Source organism: Staurois parvus, unplaced genomic scaffold, assembly GCF_062004578.1.
Source record: "Staurois parvus isolate SC_StPar_1 unplaced genomic scaffold, SC_StPar_1.0 ptg002661l, whole genome shotgun sequence".
Lineage (NCBI taxonomy): Eukaryota > Metazoa > Chordata > Amphibia > Anura > Ranidae > Staurois > Staurois parvus.
Genome location: NW_028320457.1, coordinates 152,019 through 171,973, shown reverse-complemented (window position 1 = coordinate 171,973; position 19,955 = coordinate 152,019). Strand labels below are relative to the sequence as shown.

At 51.8% G+C, this 19,955-nt stretch overlaps 2 protein-coding genes across 2 annotated transcripts in view; both read right to left on the bottom strand.

Moving 5' to 3' along the window:
• Positions 1-2,532: 2,532 nt before the first annotated feature.
• LOC149429999 (uncharacterized) lies at positions 2,533-4,349 on the bottom strand. The gene is made up of 2 exons (XM_089666270.1): positions 4,281-4,349; positions 2,533-3,992 (listed from the first exon to the last, which is right to left on the bottom strand). Exons 1-2 carry the CDS (start codon positions 4,347-4,349, stop codon positions 2,643-2,645), a joined length of 1,419 nt encoding a protein of 472 aa, XP_089522396.1. The 3' UTR covers positions 2,533-2,642.
• A 625-nt stretch (positions 4,350-4,974) lies between these two features.
• Positions 4,975-19,955, bottom strand: part of LOC149429998 (RNA-binding protein Nova-2-like) — a 60,658-nt gene continuing 45,677 nt past the window's right edge. The window contains exon 4 of the mRNA XM_089666269.1: positions 4,975-6,085. Within this exon, the coding sequence (XP_089522395.1) occupies positions 5,243-6,085 (843 nt within the window). The 3' untranslated portion in view covers positions 4,975-5,242. The remainder of the gene's footprint in view (positions 6,086-19,955) is intronic.

The window sequence follows — 19,955 nt, the reverse complement described above, 5'->3', positions numbered from 1 at the left end:
GCAGCAATGCTGGCCCCACTGACAGGCTGATCCCCCACCCCTACACCCTCTGCAGCAATGCTGGCACCACTGACAGGCTGACCCCCCACCCCTACACCCTCTGCAGCAATGCTGGCCCCACTGACAGGCTGATCCCCCACCCCTACACCCTCTGCAGCAATGCTGGCACCACTGACAGGCTGACCCCCCACCCCTTCACCCTCTGCAGCAATGCTGGCAGCACTCCAACATCTATTTCCCAAAGACAACCGGATATGACGCTGAGCACGTGCACTCAACTTCTTTGGTGGACCATGGCGAGGCCTGTTCTGAGTGGAACCCATCCTGTTACACCACTGTATGGTCTTGGCCCCCGTGCTGCAGGTGTCAGGGTCTTAGCAATCTCCTTATAGCCCAGGCCATCTTTATGTAGAGCAACAATTCTTTTTTTCATATCCTCAGAGAGTTCTTTGCCATGAGGTGCCATGTTGAACTTCCAGTGACCAGTATGAGAGAGTGAGAGCGACAACACCAAATGTAACCCACCTGCTCCCCATTCACACCTGAGACCTTGTGACACCAACAAGTCGCATGACACCGGGGAGGGAAAATGGCTGATTGGGCCCAATTTGGACCTTGTCACTTAGGGGTGTACTCACTTCTGGGAGATAAATAAATATATATATACACATAGTTGTGTTCAAAATAATATCCGTGTGATGAAAAAAGTGACTAAAGCTGCAAATCCTTCTAATAGCTTTTATTTCCATCCACACAAATGCATTGGGAACACGACACATTCTATTCCAAATCACAACATGAAGAAAAATACATCAAATTTGTGTTGTTCCTCTAAAAAAATGGAAGAAAAGTGAATATTAGACGGTTCAAAAAAATGGCCGTGTTTGTATTCTTCTTTCCAAACTCCAACATTCACTATATAAACTGAGAAATGTTTGAAGATTTTGCTTTCCTTTGAATGACTTCATGAATATTTGGTTGTAGTCGCACTGTTTCTGAGAACTGCTGTACATCTGTGTTGCATGGAGTCCCCCAACTTCTGGCCCCTGTGATCAGGTATTCCAGCCCAGGATGATTGGACCACATTCCACAGTTCTTCTCTATTTCTTGGTTTGGCCTCAGAAACTGCATTTTTGATGTCACCCCACAAGTTTTCTATTGGATGAAGATCCGGGGATTGGGCTGGCCACTCCATAACGTCCATCTTGTTGGTCTGGAACCAAGATGTTGCACGTTTACTGGTGTGTTTGGGGTCGTTGTCTTGTTGGTCACCCATTTCAAGGGCATTTCCTCTTCAGCATAAGGCAGCATGACCTCTTCAAGTTTTCTGATGGATTCAAACTGATCCATGATCCCTGGTATGCGATAAATAGGCCCAACACCGTAGTATGAGAAACATCCCCATATCATGATGCTTGCACCACCATGCTTCACGGTCTTCACAGTGTACTGTGGCTTGAATTCAGTGTTTGGGGTCGTCTGACAAACTGTCTCCACCCACTAGACCCAAAAAGAACAATCTTACTTCCATCAGCCCACAAAATGTTGCCCCATTTCTCTTTAGGCCGGTCAATGTGCTCTTTGGCAGATTGTAACCTCTTCAGCACACGTCTTTTTCCCAACAGTGGGACTTTGCGGGGACTTCTTGCAGATAGCTTGGCTTCACATAGGCGTCTTCTAATTGTAACAGTCCTCACAGGGACCGTCACACCTTCTTTCATCTTCCTGGAGCTGATTGTTGGCTGAGTCCTCACAGGGAACGTCACACCTTCTTTAATCTTCCTGGAGCTGATTGTTGGCTGAGTCCGCCCCATGTTGGCTATTCTATCCATTCCAATGGTAGTTTTTCGCTTTCTTCCACGTCTTTCAGGTTTTGGTTGCCATTTTAAAACATTTGCCATCATTTTAGCTGAGCGGCCGATCATTTTCTGCACTTCTTTATAAGTTTTCCCCTCCAATCAACTTTTTAATCAAGGTACGCTGTTCTTCTGAACAATGTCTGGAACCACCCATTTTCCTCAGAATTTCAGAGAGAAATGCACTGTAACCAGCATGTCCAACATTTGCTGCCTTCCTTAAATAAGGGCAATAATTGCCACCAAAGAATGAATGACCTCACTAATAGAACTCCACACGGCTATTATTGTGAACACGCCCCTTTCAATGAGTGATTCAATGACACAGAATCAGCAGCATGCATGTCATGACTGTCGGGTCTGTTGGATTTCTATGACTCTACTACACCTGCTAGGAAATTATTTGCCATGTAGAAATATCATTTCCACCAAAAACAGCAATTGATCCGGTTAGTGATGTCTGACTGCTAGTATTTTCAACACAACTGTATATATACATTGTATACAGTCCGGGGGAAGGTTGGACCCACTTCTGGGAGATGCTGTACATGATGGGAGTAGTCATGCCCTGTGAGTCTTGGCCCGTTTATACATGATGGGTGTAACTGCCCCGGGGTGGTATTTGCGGCTGATGGCAGTTGTAAGATGAAGTGGAAATGACATCACACACACAGTGTTACCAGATAATTGATTTATTAGATGAATTGCAGCCCGTATCATGGGGCAACAGTGCACAATAATAAGGATCTCAAGGTACATGTCACCTTTTCTCTCCTGGCCCTGTGCTCAGTCTGGTGACCATCCAGATTTCCAGTGTTTGAGCTTCCCTAAACTCCAGAATTTTCCATGTACTCTATGGGGGCTGGAGAAGTGTAATAAAGGTGAGGCTATCTTCTCAGCTCCTACAAGTGTTAATATACTGCAGGCAATGTAAAAGACCCCATGCCTTCCTAAAATATTCTGTCTACCAATAGCAGTCAGATAAGACTTGCCACTCCAGGCCTTCCTACCAAACTCCTGTCTACCAATGGCAGCCAGTTTAGGAATGTTACCCCAGGCCTTCCTGCAAACATCCCGTCTACCAGTGGCAGTCAGATTAGGAATGTTACCCCAGGCCTTCCTGCAAACATCCTGTCTACCAGTGGCAGTCAGATTAGGAATGTTACCCCAGGCCTTCCTACAGACATCCCGTCTACCAATGGCAGTCAGATTAGGAATGTCACCCCATGCCTTCCTGCAAACATCCCGTCTACCAGTGGCAGTCAGATTAGGAATGTTACCCCAGGCCTTCCTATAGACATCCCCTCTACCAATGATGGTCAGATTAGGAATGTTACCCCAGGCCTTCCTATAGACATCCCGTCTACCAATGGCGGTCATATTAGGAATGTCACCCCAGGCCTTCCTATAGACATCCCGTCTACCAATGGCGGTCAGATTAGGAATGTTACCCCAGGCCTTCCTACAGACATCCCGTCTACCAATGATGGTCAGATTAGGAATGTCACCCCAGGCCCTCCTACAGACATCCCGTCTACCAATGGCGGTCATATTAGGAATGTCACCCCAGGCCTTCCTGCAAACATTCCGTCTACCAATGGCGGTCAGATTAGGAATGTTACCCCAGGCCTTCCTACAGACATCCCGTCTACCAATGGCGGTCATATTAGGAATGTCACCCCAGGCCTTCCTGCAAACATTCCGTCTACCAATGGCGGTCAGATTAGGAATGTTACCCCAGGCCTTCCTGCAAACATCCCGTCTACCAATGGCGGTCAGATTAGGAATGTTACCCCAGGCCTTCCTACAGACATCCCGTCTACCAATGGCGGTCATATTAGGAATGTCACCCCAGGCCTTCCTGCAAACATCCTGTCTACCAATGGCGGTCAGATTAGGAATGTTACCCCAGGCCTTCCTGCAAACATTCCGTCTACCAATGATGGTCAGATTAGGAATGTCACCCCAGGCCTTCCTGCAAACTTCCCGTCTACCAATGGCGGTCAGATTAGGAATGTTACCCCAGGCCTTCCTGCAAACATCCCGTCTACCAATGGCGGTCAGATTAGGAATGTTACCCCAGGCCTTCCTGCAAACATCCTGTCTACCAATGGCGGTCAGATTAGGAATGCTACTCTAGGTGGTTAACACTGCTTTAGTAGAAATTATGAACTCTATGCTTTCCCTATGGATGATAACCACTTTTCCTCTTCTGTCTGTGCAATATCTCCAAGTTTTTTAACAGCTTCATCCAAAGGTAGAGGAGCCCCAGACGGGAGCACCTAAAGTAAAAGCAACCATATATACAGAGCAGTCGAGTTCTAGCACACAAGGTCTGTATGTGGAAGCTTCTGGAGCAGACATGGCTGTGATAACGGTGCAATGAATGGTCTCCAGGGAGAGATCAGAGTGCTTAGTACATACAGTATATTCGTCTTCTCGGGTATACTCGCCTCTATAGCCCAGGCGCAGTTTGGCACAGGATATATACATAGAGCACCCTGGAGCTGGAAAGAGGAGCAAGTATCCTATCACTATGGACCTTCACTGCCATACACATAACTATATACAGCTTGTTTTGGGCGTATGGTGGATCACCTTAAATATTCACTATAAAGTCAACTTTACAGATTGTAGCTAAATTCCAACCAATGGTAAAACATCTTTATAGCCTTAGCAAATACCTACATCTGCTTAAAAATATACAAGTTTGGCTTTTTACTTATTTTAGCATCAAAGCAGCCCTAGAGATCATCCTGTCTATGAAGGGTTGGTGACGTGCTGAATCCCTTCACCCCGGAAGTCACTAACAAGAAATTTGGCACAATTTTGGGACAGAAAAGGGAGAGTTTGGCACACTTCATCAAGTCTGAAGGCTATTGGGTTATGAGATGATGAGGACATATAGGACATTCTCTGTCCATACATCTCACCACCTGACAGTGAGGAGAGGGGCCCCTGTGCTACCCATTGAGTCGCATGACCTGCTGGTGTAACCCTGCTGTGGAGGAATATTGGTAGATCCATTGTAGACAGTTTGTTTTCTCAGACACCTTGGGGTATTTCATTTTTGTGTCACCCTGCTGTTATGGAGTAGGGTGCCTTACTGGGCGAATGCTTTACAGTGCAAAATTTGCCTTTATTGCTATTTTATTAATAATTAACATTTCACATTTGTAGGGTTAACACATTTCCTTGTGATTGGGACTAGGTAGCCTTCATACAACAATTCAAACAGCTGAAGCCAGGCTGACCCGACTTCCCTGAAGGTTTCAGCAGTGTTCCAATAGACGTGTCCTATCCACCCCAGAGGCGACCCTTTGCCTTTCCCAGTTCCACCATCCATTCCCCCACACGCACCGACCTCTCCCACCAAATGTCTTCTGTTAGCCAACCTTTTGTGGGTTGCTTGACCGTACACCTTGCTCGTAGGCCACTCTCTGCCCAATCAAGTATTGTGCTGCTTGTGTGGCCCCCGGTGGACCTGTAATGGTCACTTTTCTGCTTCTTGTTCCAGGGACAAATTCCCCTTTCTTGGAGATCTGTATGCGAGCTCCAGTCAGCTCTTGGTATTCAACCAATGTCTTTCCACCTTTCCCCAGTATTGCACCTACCAGGGTTTCTGGTACAGCCATCTCCAGAGTCTCCTTGCCAGCAACACTTTCAGCAGCTAGCTTCTCCATTAGGATTCCTCCACCTCCCAAGCCCAGCGTGGAACCCGCTTCACCTGTGTAAGAAGCTAGAAGACTGACAGCTGCTGGATGGACACCACCAACCAATGGATTAAATCCTAAACCTGTGCTGTAACCATAGCTGGCTAAAGTATTCAGTGCTGTTGAGATGGCCAGAAGATCTCCACCAGATATTGCAGCTGAAGCGGCTGGTGTAGCTGGGAATGGGGCAATGGCTGCCTCAGCTGTCCCTCCAGCATATGGGGATCCTGTAGGGTTGGAGTTGGCCACAGGACCCTGGGTGTTGGTGTAGCTGATGTTGAGATAAGAAGTGCCCTGAGGCGGGTCCTCTTTTGCTTTGTGTATGATGCTTCTTACTGCACGCTGAACCTGAGCAGCTTCCCCACTCACTGTCACCACCCGTTCCTGGAGATTTGGACCTGCTGGTTTCTGGGAGAGCTGGACCCACGCTCCAGATTCCTCCATGATACTACGGACAGTTGCTCCACCTTTCCCAATGATGAGGCCGGCTGTTGTGTTGGGAACAATAAGTTTAGCCTGAAAATTGAGTTGGGAGGAGAGAAAATGAATGAAGATGTGGTGAATGTAAAATGATTAAACAGTGTGGTAAGGAATTGGTATTAGATGTATTGTGGTGTGCAAAATAGTTTCAGGTACAGTGTGGTGATGGATTAGTATCGGGTACGGTGTGGTGATGGATTAGTATCGGGTACGGTGTGGTGATGGATTAGTATGGTGTGGTGATGGATTAGTATCGGGTACGGTGTGGTGATGGATTGGTATCGGGTACGGTGTGGTGATGGATTGGTATCGGGTACAGTGTGGTGATGGATTAGTATCGGGTACAGTGTGGTGATGGATTAGTATCGGGTACGGTGTGGTGATGGATTGGCATCGGGTACGGTGTGGTAATTGATTAGTATTGGGTACGGTGTGGTGATGGATTAGTATCGGGTACGGTGTGGTGATGGATTGGTATCGGGTACGGTGTGGTGATGGATTAGTATCGGGTACTATGTGGTGGTGGATTAGTATCGGGTACGGTGTGGTGATGGATTAGTATCGGGTACGGTGTGGTGATGGATTAGTATCGGGTACGGTGTGGTGATGGATTAGTATCGGGTACGGTGTAGCAATTGATTCGTTTTGGGTACAGTGTAGTAATTGATTAGTATTGGCTATGGTGAGGTGAGGGATTTGTCTTGGGTACGGTTTGGTGATAGGTTAGTATCGGGTACAATTTGGTGATGGATTGGCATCGGGTACGGTGTGGTGATGGATTGGTATCGGGTACGGTGTGGTGATGGATTGGTATCGGGTACGGTGTGGTGATGGATTGATATTGGGTACGGTGTGGTGGTGGATTAGTATTGGTTATGGTGTGTTGATGGATTCGTTTTTGGTACGGTGTGGTGATGGATTAGGGTTACAATGCTCCCTGGCTCCTGAGAGCCCCCACAGTTACCCTTAATCTCCTTCAGTGCTGTCCAGTCCCCCGTTTAAGGTCCCAAAATCCAACAGTGTCCCACAGTGCACCTGCAAAGCTCCCTGGAGACACCTCCAGCCCCTTTCCACAAATCTTGTTCCCTACAGTTGTCCCTAACCCCTTACAGAATCACAATCCCTCCACAGTGACACCCACCTCCATCTAGAGCCTGCCATCCGCCCACCCCCATCTAGAGCCTGCCGTCCGCCCACCCCCATCTAGAGCCTGCCGTCCGCCCACCTCCATCTAGAGCCTGCTATCCGCTCACCCCCATCTAGAGCCTGCCATCCGCCCACCTCCATCTAGAGCCTGCCATCCGCCCACCTCCATCTAGAGCCTGCCATCCGCCCACCTCCATCTAGAGCCTGCCGTCCGCCCACCTCCATCTAGAGCCTGCTATCCGCTCACCCCCATCTAGAGCCTGCCATCCGCCCACCTCCATCTAGAGCCTGCCATCCGCCCACCTCCATCTAGAGCCTGCCATCCGCCCACCTCCATCTAGAGCCTGCCATCCGCCCACCTCCATCTAGAGCCTGCCATCCGCCCACCTCCATCTAGAGCCTGCCATCCGCCCACCCCCATCTAGAGCCTGCCAACCGCCCACCCCCATCTAGAGCCTGCCAACCGCCCACCCCCATCTAGAGCCTGCCAACCGCCCACCCCCATCTAGAGCCTGCCAACCGCCCACCCCCATCTAGAGCCTGCCATCCGCCCACCCCCATCTAGAGCCTGCCAACCACCCACCCCCATCTAGAGCCTCTAGTGCACACAAAGCTGCCTATATTTTCCTCTCACTGACACCATTACCAGGGGACCTTTTCCTCATACTGACCACTGATGCCATATCATTCTTCTACCTATCGACCACCAATCAGGGAAAAGACATGGAGGGGAGGGTCAGGAGGGACAGCGGGGAGTGAATTCTGACTTGACCTAATTAAACCAAGAAGGGGGGGCAGTTTTGGTATCAGTGCTGAAACACTGGGCTGTGGTTCGGGGAAGCTGGCCCTGTGTAACAAAGTAGCCACTAATGTGAGTGAATTGACAGCCAGTGTTGTGCGACAAATATGAACGGAGGTCAGTGTGTGCAGAACGATGCCGGTTGTCAGTCACGTCGGCCCACCGCCAACTATATGGAACGCCCCAATCCCTCTCCAGCCAACATTTGTCACCTCCAGGACCATGAGAGACGGGCGCTGCTACCACAACGCAGGCACATCATTGCAGGGGGGGGGGCGGGAGTGTCAGCCGACCATTTTCTTATACCCCCTCCCAGGGGCGGACTGACTATTCCAGCACTCAAGCACTGCCCGAGGGCCCGGGGTCAGTAGGGGGCCCCATGAAATGCCCCTGGTACCTTTTTATAGGCTTTTTTGGGTGTGCTTTGAGTGTGGGCAAGGACACAGAGGCCCCATGATCCCCTATTGCCCGGGGGCCCCATGAGTTGTCAGTCCGCCCCTCCCCCTCCTCCATGATTATAATGATACTTGGTTTTATGTTGGGAAGATTTCACTGTCAGATGTGGAGCCGTTCTGCCATTGATGTTATAATCCGTCCAACGTGACCGGGATAAACATTCCCCTTCTATTTACTGGCTGACCACTCCGGACACTCCCATATATATATACAGTCAGGTCCATAAATATTGGGACATGGACACAATTCTAACATTTTTGGCTCTATACACCACAATGGATTTGAAATGAAACGAACAAGATGTGCTTTAACTGCAGACTGTCAGCTTTAATTTGAGGGTATTTACATCCAAATCAGGTGAACGGTGTAGGAATGACAACAGTTTGCATATGTGCCTCCCACTTGTTAAGGGACCAAAAGTAATGGGACAATTGGCTTCTCAGCTGTTCCATGGCCAGGTGTGTGTTATTCCCTCATTATCCCAATTACAATGAGCAGATAAAAGGTCCAGAGTTCATTTCAAGTGTGCTATTTGCATTTGGAATCTTTTGCTGTCAACTCTCAAGATGAGATCCAAAGAGCTGTCACCATCAGTGAAGCCATCATTAGGCTGAAACAACAAAACAAACCCATCAGAGAGATAGCAAAAACATGAGGCGTGGCCAAAACAACTGTTTGGAACATTCTTTAAAAGAAGGAACGCATCGGTGAGCTCAGCAACACCAAAAGACCAGGAAGACCATGGAAAACAACTGTGGTGGATGAGCGAAGAATTCTTTCCCTGGAGAAGAAAACACCCTTCACAACAGTTGGCCAGATCAAGAACACTCTCCAGGAGGTAGGTGTATGTGTGTCAAAGTCACCAATCAGGAGAAGACTTCACCAGAGTGAATACAGAGGGTTCACCACAAGATGGAAACCATTGGTGAGCCTCAAACACAGGAAGGCCAGATTAGAGTTTGCCAAACAACATGTAAAAAAGCCTTCACAGTTCTGGAACAACATCCTATGGACAGATGAGACCGACATCAACTTGTACCCGAGTGATGGGAAGAGAGAGTATGGAGAAGGAACTGCTCATGGTCCTCAGCATACCACCTCATCAGTGATCATGGTGGTGGTAGTGTCATGGCGTGGGCATGTATGGCTGCCAATGGAACTGCTTCTCTTGTATTTATTGATGATGTGACGGCTGACAGAAGCAGCCGGATGAATTGTGAAGTGTTTCGGGAATATTATCGGCTCATATTCAGCCAAATGCTTCACAACTCATTGGACGCTTCACAGTGCAGATGGACAATGACCCAAAGCAGACTGCAAAAGACACCAAAGAAGTGGAATGTTCTGCAATGGCCAGTCACCTGACCTGAATCCGATGGAGCATTTCACTTGCTGAAGACAAAACTGAAGGGAAAATGCCCCAAGAACAAGCAGGAACTGAAGACAGTTGCAGTAAAGGTCTGGCAGAGCCTCACCAGGGATGACACCCAGCGCCTGGTGATGTCTATGCGTTCCACACTTCAGGCTGTCATTGACTGCAAAGGATTTGTAACCAAGTACTAAAAAGTGAAAGTTTGATTTATGATGATTATTCTGTCCCATTACTTTTGGTCCCTGAACAAGTGGGAGGCACATATGCAAACAGTTGTCATTCCTACACCGTTCACCTGATTTGGATGTAAATACCCTCAAATTAAAGCTGACAGTCTGTAGTTAAAGCACATCTTGTTCGTTTCATTTCAAATCCATTGTGGTGTATAGAGCCAAAAATGTTAGAATTGTGTCCATGTCCCAATATTTATGGACCTGACTGTATATACACACTGTACTGTGCAGAAGTCTTAGGCAGGGTGATGCTGTAAATGAAGAATGCTTTCAGAAATCGAAGTGTTAAAATGGTTTATTATTATCAATGAGGAAAATGGAAAGTAAATTAAGAGAAATCCAATCAATACTTAAAGTGATCCCTCCCCACCCCCCATATCCTGTGATCAGTATTGGGGTGACCTCCCTCCCCCTCATATCCTGTGATCAGTATTGTGACCCCCAATAACCTGCTGCAGAATAAACATAAGGGCCAATCACACGCATCCCTGATGGTATGCCTGGATTTCTCAGCATTGAGGTCAATATTGATCAGGTACCATTGAGGAGTGTAGACGCAGTGGTGGGGTACCATTGAGGAGTGTAGACGCAGTGGTGGGGTACCATTGAGGAGTGTAGACGCAGTGGTGGGGGAACGTTGAGGAGTGTAGACGCAGTGGTGGGGTAATGTTGAGGAGTGTAGACGCAGTGGTGGGGTACCATTGAGGAGTGTAGATGCAGTGGTGGGGTAATGTTGAGGAGTGTAGACGCAGTGGTGGTGTAATGTTGAGGAGTGTAGACGCAGTGGTGGGGGAATGTTGAGGAGTGTAGACGCAGTGGTGGGGTGATGTTGGAGGAGTGTAGACGCAGTGGTGGGGTAATGTTGAGGAGTGTAGACGCAGTGGTGGTGTAATGTTGAGGAGTGTAGACGCAGTGGTGGGGGAATGTTGAGGAGTGTAGACGCAGTGGTGGGGTGATGTTGGAGGAGTGTAGACGCAGTGGTGGGGTAATGTTGAGGAGTGTAGACGCAGTGGTGGGGTAACGTTGAGGAGTGTAGACGCAGTGGTGGGGTACCGTTGAGGAGTGTAGACGTAGTGGTGGGGGAATGTTGGAGGAGTGTAGACGCAGTGGTGGGGTAATGTTGAGGAGTGTAGACGCAGTGGTGGGGTACCATTGAGGAGTGTAGACGCAGTGGTGGGGGAATGTTGAGGAGTGTAGACGCAGTGGTGGGGTAATGAGGAGTATAGACGCAGTGGTGGGGTAACGTTGAGGAGTGTAGACGCAGTGGTGGGGGAATGTTGGAGGAGTGTAGACGCAGTGGTGGGGTGACGTTGAGGAGTGTAGACGCAGTGGTGGGGTACTGTTGGAGGAGTGTAGACGCAGTGGTGGGGTAATGTTGGAGGAGTGTAGACGCAGTGGTGGGGGAACGTTGAGGAGTGTAGACGCAGTGGTGGGGTACCATTGAGGAGTGTAGACGCAGTGGTGGGGTAATGTTGAGGAGTGTAGACGCAGTGGTGGGGGAATGTTGAGGAGTGTAGACGCAGTGGTTGGTGAATGTTGAGGAGTGTAGACGCAGTGGTGGGGTACCATTGAGGAGTGTAGACGCAGTGGTGGGGGAATGGTGAGGAGTGTAGACGCAGTGGTGGGGGAATGTTGGAGGAGTGTAGACGCAGTGGTGGGGTAATGTTGGAGGAGTGTAGACGCAGTGGTTGGGTAATGTTGAGGAGTGTAGACGCAGTGGTGGGGTAATGTTGAGGAGTGTAGACGCACTGGTGGGGGAATGTTGAGTGTAGACGCAGTGGTGGGGGAATGTTGAGGAGTGTAGATGCAGTGGTGGGGGAATGTTGAGGAGTGTAGACGCAGTGGTGGGGGAATGTTGGAGGAGTGTAGACGCAGTGGTGGGGTAATGTTGGAGGAGTGTAGACGCAGTGGTGGGGGAATGTTGGAGGAGTGTAGACGCAGTGGTGGGGGAACGTTGAGGAGTGTAGACGCAGTGGTGGGGTAATGTTGAGGAGTGTAGACGCAGTGGTGGGGGAACGTTGAGGAGTGTAGACGCAGTGGTGGGGTAATGTTGAGGAGTGTAGACGCAGTGGTGGGGGAACGTTGAGGAGTGTAGACGCAGTGGTGGGGTAATGTTGAGGAGTGTAGACGCAGTGGTGGGGTAACTTTGAGGAGTGTAGACGCAGTGGTGGGGTAACTTTGAGGAGTGTAGACGCAGTGGTGGGGTAATGTTGAGGAGTGTAGACGCAGTGGTGGGGTAATGTTGAGGAGTGTAGACGCAGTGGTGGGGGAACGTTGAGGAGTGTAGACGCAGTGGTGGGGGAACGTTGAGGAGTGTAGACGCAGTGGTGGGGGAACGTTGAGGAGTGTAGACGCAGTGGTGGGGGAACGTTGAGGAGTGTAGACGCAGTGGTGGGGGAATGTTGGAGGAGTGTAGACGCAGTGGTGGGGGAACGTTGAGGAGTGTAGACGCAGTGGTGGGGGAACGTTGGAGGAGTGTAGACGCAGTGGTGGGGGAACGTTGAGGAGTGTAGACGCAGTGGTGGGGTAATGTTGAGGAGCGTAGACGCAGTGGTGGGGGAACGTTGGAGGAGTGTAGATGCAGTGGTGGGGGAATGTTGAGGAGTGTAGACGCAGTGGTGGGGTAATGTTGGAGAAGTGTAGACGCAGTGGTGGGGGAATGTTGGAGGAGTGTAGACGCAGTGGTGGGGGAACGTTGAGGAGTGTAGACGCAGTGGTGGGGGAACGTTGAGGAGTGTAGACGCAGTGGTGGGGTACCGTTGAGGAGTGTAGACGCAGTGGTGGGGGAATGTTGGAGGAGTGTAGACGCAGTGGTGGGGTAACGTTGAGGAGTGTAGACGCAGTGGTGGGGGAATGTTGGAGGAGTGTAGACGCAGTGGTGGGGGATGTTGAAGGAGTGTAGACGCAGTGGTGGGGTAATGTTGCGGAGTGTAGACGCAGTGGTGGGGTACCATTGAGGAGTGTTGACGCAGTGGTGGGGTGATGTTGAGGAGTGTAGACGCAGTGGTGGGGTGACGTTGAGGAGTGTAGACGCAGTGGTGGGGTAATGTTGAGGAGTGTAGACGCAGTGGTGGGGTAATGTTGAGGAGTGTAGACGCAGTGGTGGGGTACCATTGAGGAGTGTTGACGCAGTGGTGGGGTGATGTTGAGGAGTGTAGACGCAGTGGTGGGGTGACGTTGAGGAGTGTAGACGCAGTGGTGGGGTGACGTTGAGGAGTGTAGACGCAGTGGTGGGGTGACGTTGAGGAGTGCAGACGCAGTGGTGGGGGAGTGTTGAGTGTAGACGCAGTGGTGGGGTACCATTTGAGGAGTGTAGACGCAGTGGACGGGGAATGTTGGAGGAGTGTAGACGCAGTGGTGGGGGAACGTTGAGGAGTGTAGACGCAGTGGTGGGGGAACGTTGAGGAGTGTAGACGCAGTGGTGGGGTAACTTTGAGGAGTGTAGACGCAGTGGTGGGGGAACGTTGAGGAGTGTAGACGCAGTGGTGGGGGAACGTTGAGGAGTGTAGACGCAGTGGTGGGGGAACGTTGGAGGAGTGTAGACGCAGTGGTGGGGGAATGTTGGAGGAGTGTAGACGCAGTGGTGGGGGAACGTTGAGGAGTGTAGACGCAGTGGTGGGGGAACGTTGGAGGAGTGTAGACGCAGTGGTGGGGGAATGTTGAGGAGTGTAGACGCAGTCGTGGGGTAATGTTGAGGAGTGTAGACGCAGTGGTGGGGGAACATTGAGGAGTGTAGACGCAGTGGTGGGGTAATGTTGAGGAGTGTAGACGCAGTGGTGGGGGAATGTTGGAGGAGTGTAGACGCAGTGGTGGGGTAATGTTGGAGGAGTGTAGACGCAGTGGTGGGGTAATGTTGGAGGAGTGTAGACGCAGTGGTGGGGGAATGTTGGAGGAGTGTAGACGCAATGGTGGGGGAACGTTGAGGAGTGTAGACGCAGTGGTGGGGGAACGTTGAGGAGTGTAGACGCAGTGGTGGGGTAACGTTGAGGAGTGTAGACGCAGTGGTGGGGGAATGTTGGAGGAGTGTAGACGCAGTGGTGGGGGATGTTGGAGGAGTGTAGACGCAGTGGTGGGGTAATGTTGAGGAGTGTAGACGCAGTGGTGGGGTAATGTTGAGGAGTGTAGACGCAGTGGTGGGGTACCATTGAGGAGTGTAGACGCAGTGGTGGGGTGACGTTGAGGAGTGTAGACGCAGTGGTGGGGTGACGTTGAGGAGTGTAGACGCAGTGGTGGGGTACCATTTGAGGAGTGTAGACGCAGTGGTGGGGTAATGTTGGAGGAGTGTAGACGCAGTGGTGGGGTAATGTTGAGGAGTGTAGACGCAGTGGTGGGGGAATGTTGAGGAGTGTAGACGCAGTGGTGGGGTAATGTTGGAGGAGTGTAGACGCAGTGGTGGGGGAATGTTGAGGAGTGTAGATGCAGTGGTGGGGTAATGTTGAGGAGTGTAGACGCAGTGGTGGGGTAATGTTGAGGAGTGTAGACGCAGTGGTGGGGTAACGTTGAGGAGTGTAGACGCAGTGGTGGGGGAATGTTGGAGGAGTGTAGACGCAGTGGTGGGGTAATGTTGGAGGAGTGTAGACGCAGTGGTGGGGGAACGTTGAGGAGTGTAGACGCAGTGGTGGGGTACCATTGAGGAGTGTAGACGCAGTGGTGGGGTAATGTTGAGGAGTGTAGACGCAGTGGTGGGGGAATGTTGAGGAGTGTAGACGCAGTGGTGGGGTACCATTGAGGAGTGTAGACGCAGTGGTGGGGTAATGTTGAGGAGTGTAGACGCAGTGGTGGGGGAATGTTGAGGAGTGTAGACGCAGTGGTTGGTGAATGTTGAGGAGTGTAGACGCAGTGGTGGGGTACCATTGAGGAGTGTAGACGCAGTGGTGGGGGAACGTTGAGGAGTGTAGACGCAGTGGTGGGGTACCATTGAGGAGTGTAGACGCAGTGGTGGGGGAATGGTGAGGAGTGTAGATGCAGTGGTGGGGGAATGTTGAGGAGTGTAGACACAGTGGTGGGGTAATGTTGGAGGAGTGTAGACGCAGTGGTGGGGTAATGTTGAGGAGTGTAGACGCAGTGGTGGGGGAATGTTGAGGAGTGTAGACGCAGTGGTGGGGTAATGTTGAGGAGTGTAGACGCAGTGGTGGGGTACCATTGAGGAGTGTAGACGCAGTGGTTGGTGAATGTTGAGGAGTGTAGACACAGTGGTGGGGTAATCTTGGAGGAGTGTAGACGCAGTGGTGGGGGAATGTTGGAGGAGTGTAGACGCAGTGGTGGGGTAATGTTGAGGAGTGTAGACGCAGTGGTGGGGGAATGTTGGAGGAGTGTAGACGCAGTGGTGGGGGAACGTTGAGGAGTGTAGACGCAGTGGTGGGGGAATGTTGAGGAGTGTAGACGCAGTGGTGGGGGAATGTTGGAGGCGTGTAGATGCAGTGGTGGGGGAATGTTGGAGGCGTATAGACGCAGTGGTGGGGTAACGTTGAGGAGTGTAGACGCAGTGGTGGGGGAATGGTGAGGAGTGTAGACACAGTGGTGGGGTAATGTTGGAGGAGTGTAGACGCAGTGGTGGGGTACCATTGAGGAGTGTAGACGCAGTGGTGGGGGAATGTTGAGGAGTGTAGACGCAGTGGTGGGGGAATGTTGAGGAGTGTAGACGCAGTGGTGGGGTACCGTTGAGTGTAGACGCAGTGGTCGGGGAATGTTGAGGAGTGTAGACGCAGTGGTGGGGTAACGTTGAGGAGTATAGACGCAGTGGTGGGGTAATGTTGAGGAGTGTAGATGCAGTGGTGGGGGAATGTTGAGGAGTGTAGACGCAGTGGTGGGGTAACGTTGAGGAGTATAGACGCAGTGGTGGGGTAATGTTGAGGAGTGTAGACGCAGTGGTGGGGTAATGTTGGAGGAGTGTAGACGCAGTGGGGGGGGAACGTTGAGGAGTGTAGACGCAGTGGTGGGGTAATGAGGAGTGTAGACGCAGTGGTGGGGGAACGTTGAGGAGTGTAGACGCAGTGGTGGGGGAATGTTGGAGGAGTGTAGACGCAGTGGTGGGGGAACGTTGAGGAGTGTAGACGCAGTGGTGGGGTAATGTTGGAGGAGTGTAGACGCAGTGGGGGGGGAACGTTGAGGAGTGTAGACGCAGTGGTGGGGTAATGAGGAGTGTAGACGCAGTGGTGGGGGAACGTTGAGGAGTGTAGACGCAGTGGTGGGGGAATGTTGGAGGAGTGTAGACGCAGTGGTGGGGGAATGTTGAGGAGTGTAGACGCAGTGGTGGGGGAATGTTGGAGGAGTGTAGACGCAGTGGTGGGGTAATGTTGAGGAGTGTAGACGCAGTGGTGGGGTAATGTTGAGGAGTGTAGACGCAGTGGTGGGGGAATGTTGAGGAGTGTAGACGCAGTGGTGGGGTAACGTTGAGGAGTATAGACGCAGTGGTGGGGTAATGTTGAGGAGTGTAGACGCAGTGGTGGGGTAATGTTGGAGGAGTGTAGACGCAGTGGGGGGGGAACGTTGAGGAGTGTAGACGCAGTGGTGGGGTAATGAGGAGTGTAGACGCAGTGGTGGGGGAACGTTGAGGAGTGTAGACGCAGTGGTGGGGGAATGTTGGAGGAGTGTAGACGCAGTGGTGGGGGAACGTTGAGGAGTGTAGACGCAGTGGTGGGGTAATGTTGGAGGAGTGTAGACGCAGTGGGGGGGGAACGTTGAGGAGTGTAGACGCAGTGGTGGGGTAATGAGGAGTGTAGACGCAGTGGTGGGGGAACGTTGAGGAGTGTAGACGCAGTGGTGGGGGAATGTTGGAGGAGTGTAGACGCAGTGGTGGGGGAATGTTGAGGAGTGTAGACGCAGTGGTGGGGGAATGTTGGAGAAGTGTAGACGCAGTGGTGGGGTAATGTTGAGGAGTGTAGACACAGTGGTGGGGGAATGTTGGAGGAGTGTAGACGCAGTGGTGGGGTAATGTTGAGGAGTGTAGACGCAGTGGGGGGGGGAACGTTGAGGAGTGTAGACGCAGTGGTGGGGTAATGTTGAGGAGTGTAGACGCAGTGGTGGGGGAATGTTGGAGGAGTGTAGACGCAGTGGTGGGGGAACGTTGAGGAGTGTAGACGCAGTGGTGGGGGAATGTTGAGGAGTGTAGACGCAGTGGTGGGGGAATGTTGAGGAGTGTAGACGCAGTGGTGGGGTAATGTTGAGGAGTGTAGACGCAGTGGTGGGGGAATGTTGGAGGCGTGTAGATGCAGTGGTGGGGGAATGTTGGAGGCGTATAGACGCAGTGGTGGGGTAATGTTGAGGAGTGTAGACGCAGTGGTGGGGGAATGTTGAGGAGTGTAGACGCAGTGGTTGGTGAATGTTGAGGAGTGTAGACGCAGTGGTGGGGTACCATTGAGGAGTGTAGACGCAGTGGTGGGGTAATGTTGGAGGAGTGTAGACGCAGTGGTGGGGGAATGGTGAGGAGTGTAGACGCAGTGGTGGGGGAATGGTGAGGAGTGTAGACACAGTGGTGGGGGAATGTTGGAGGAGTGTAGACGCAGTGGTGGGGTACCATTGAGGAGTGTAGACGCAGTGGTGGGGGAATGTTGAGGAGTGTAGACGCAGTGGTGGGGGAATGTTGAGGAGTGTAGACGCAGTGGTGGGGTAACGTTGAGGAGTATAGACGCAGTGGTGGGGTAATGTTGAGGAATGTAGACGCAGTGGTGGGGTAATGTTGGAGGAGTGTAGACGCAGTGGGGGGGGGGAACGTTGAGGAGTGTAGACGCAGTGGTGGGGTAATGTTGGAGGAGTGTAGACGCAGTGGGGGGGGGAATGTTGGAGGAGTGTAGACGCAGTGGTGGGTAATGGTGAGGAGTGTAGACGCAGTGGTGGGGGAACGTTGAGGAGTGTAGACGCAGTGGTGGGGGAATGTTGGAGGAGTGTAGACGCAGTGGTGGGGGAACGTTGAGGAGTGTAGACGCAGTGGTGGGGTAATGTTGGAGGAGTGTAGACGCAGTGGGGGGGGGAACGTTGAGGAGTGTAGACGCAGTGGTGGGGTAATGAGGAGTGTAGACGCAGTGGTGGGGTAATGAGGAGTGTAGACGCAGTGGTGGGGTAATGTTGAGGAGTGTAGACGCAGTGGTGGGGGAATGTTGGAGGAGTGTAGACGCAGTGGTGGGGTAATGTTGGAGGAGTGTAGACGCAGTGGTGGGGGAATGTTGAGGAGTGTAGACGCAGTGGTGGGGTAATGTTGAGGAGTGTAGACACAGTGGTGGGGGAATGTTGGAGGAGTGTAGACGCAGTGGTGGGGGAACGTTGAGGAGTGTAGACGCAGTGGTGGGGGAATGTTGAAGGAGTGTAGACGCAGTGGTGGGGTACCATTGAGGAGTGTAGACGCAGTGGTTGGTGAATGTTGAGGAGTGTAGACGCAGTGGTTGGGTAATGTTGGAGGAGTGTAGACGCAGTGGTGGGGGAATGTTGGAGGAGTGTAGACGCAGTGGTGGGGTAATGTTGAGGAGTGTAGACGCAGTGGTGGGGGAATGTTGAGGGAGTGTAGACGCAGTGGTGGGGGAACGCTGAGGAGTGTAGACGCAGTGGTGGGGGAATGTTGGAGGAGTGTAGACGCAGTGGTGGGGGAATGTTGAGGAGTGTAGACGCAGTGGTGGGGTAATGTTGAGGAGTGTAGACGCAGTGGTGGGGGAATGTTGGAGGCGTGTAGACGCAGTGGTGGGGGAATGTTGGAGGCGTGTAGATGCAGTGGTGGGGGAATGTTGGAGGCGTATAGACGCAGTGGTGGGGTAACGTTGAGGAGTGTAGACGCAGTGGTGGGGTAATGTTGAGGAGTGTAGACGCAGTGGTGGGGTAATGAGGAGTGTAGACGCAGTGGTTGGTGAATGTTGAGGAGTGTAGACGCAGTGGTGGGGTACCATTGAGGAGTGTAGACGCAGTGGTGGGGTAATGTTGGAGGAGTGTAGACGCAGTGGTGGGGGAATGGTGAGGAGTGTAGACACAGTGGTGGGGTAATGTTGGAGGAGTGTAGACGCAGTGGTGGGGTACCATTGAGGAGTGTAGACGCAGTGGTGGGGTAATGTTGAGGAGTGTAGACGCAGTGGTGGGGTAATGTTGGAGGAGTGTAGACGCAGTGGTGGGGGAACGTTGAGGAGTGTAGACGCAGTGGTGGGGTACCATTGAGGAGTGTAGACGCAGTGGTGGGGAATGTTGAGGAGTGTAGACGCAGTGGTGGGGTAATGTTGGAGGAGTGTAGACGCAGTGGTGGGGGAACGTTGAGGAGTGTAGACGCAGTGGTGGGGTAATGAGGAGTGTAGACGCAGTGGTGGGGGAACATTGAGGAGTGTAGACGCAGTGGTGGGGGAATGTTGGAGGAGTGTAGACGCAGTGGTGGGGGAATGTTGAGGAGTGTAGACGCAGTGGTGGGGTAATGTTGAGGAGTGTAGACGCAGTGGTGGGGTAATGTTGAGGAGTGTAGACGCAGTGGTGGGGTAATGTTGGAGGAGTGTAGACGCAGTGGTGGGGGAATGTTGAGGAGTGTAGACGCAGTGGTGGGGTAACGTTGAGGAGTATAGACGCAGTGGTGGGGTAATGTTGAGGAGTGTAGACGCAGTGGTGGGGTAATGTTGGAGGAGTGTAGACGCAGTGGTGGGGGAACGTTGAGGAGTGTAGATGCAGTGGTGGGGAATGTTGAGGAGTGTAGACGCAGTGGTGGGGTAATGTTGGAGGAGTGTAGACGCAGTGGTGGGGGAACGTTGAGGAGTGTAGACGCAGTGGTGGGGTAATGAGGAGTGTAGACGCAGTGGTGGGGGAACGTTGAGGAGTGTAGACGCAGTGGTGGGGGAATGTTGCAGGAGTGTAGACGCAGTGGTGGGGGAATGTTGAGGAGTGTAGACGCAGTGGTGGGGTAATGTTGAGGAGTGTAGACGCAGTGGTGGGGTAATGTTG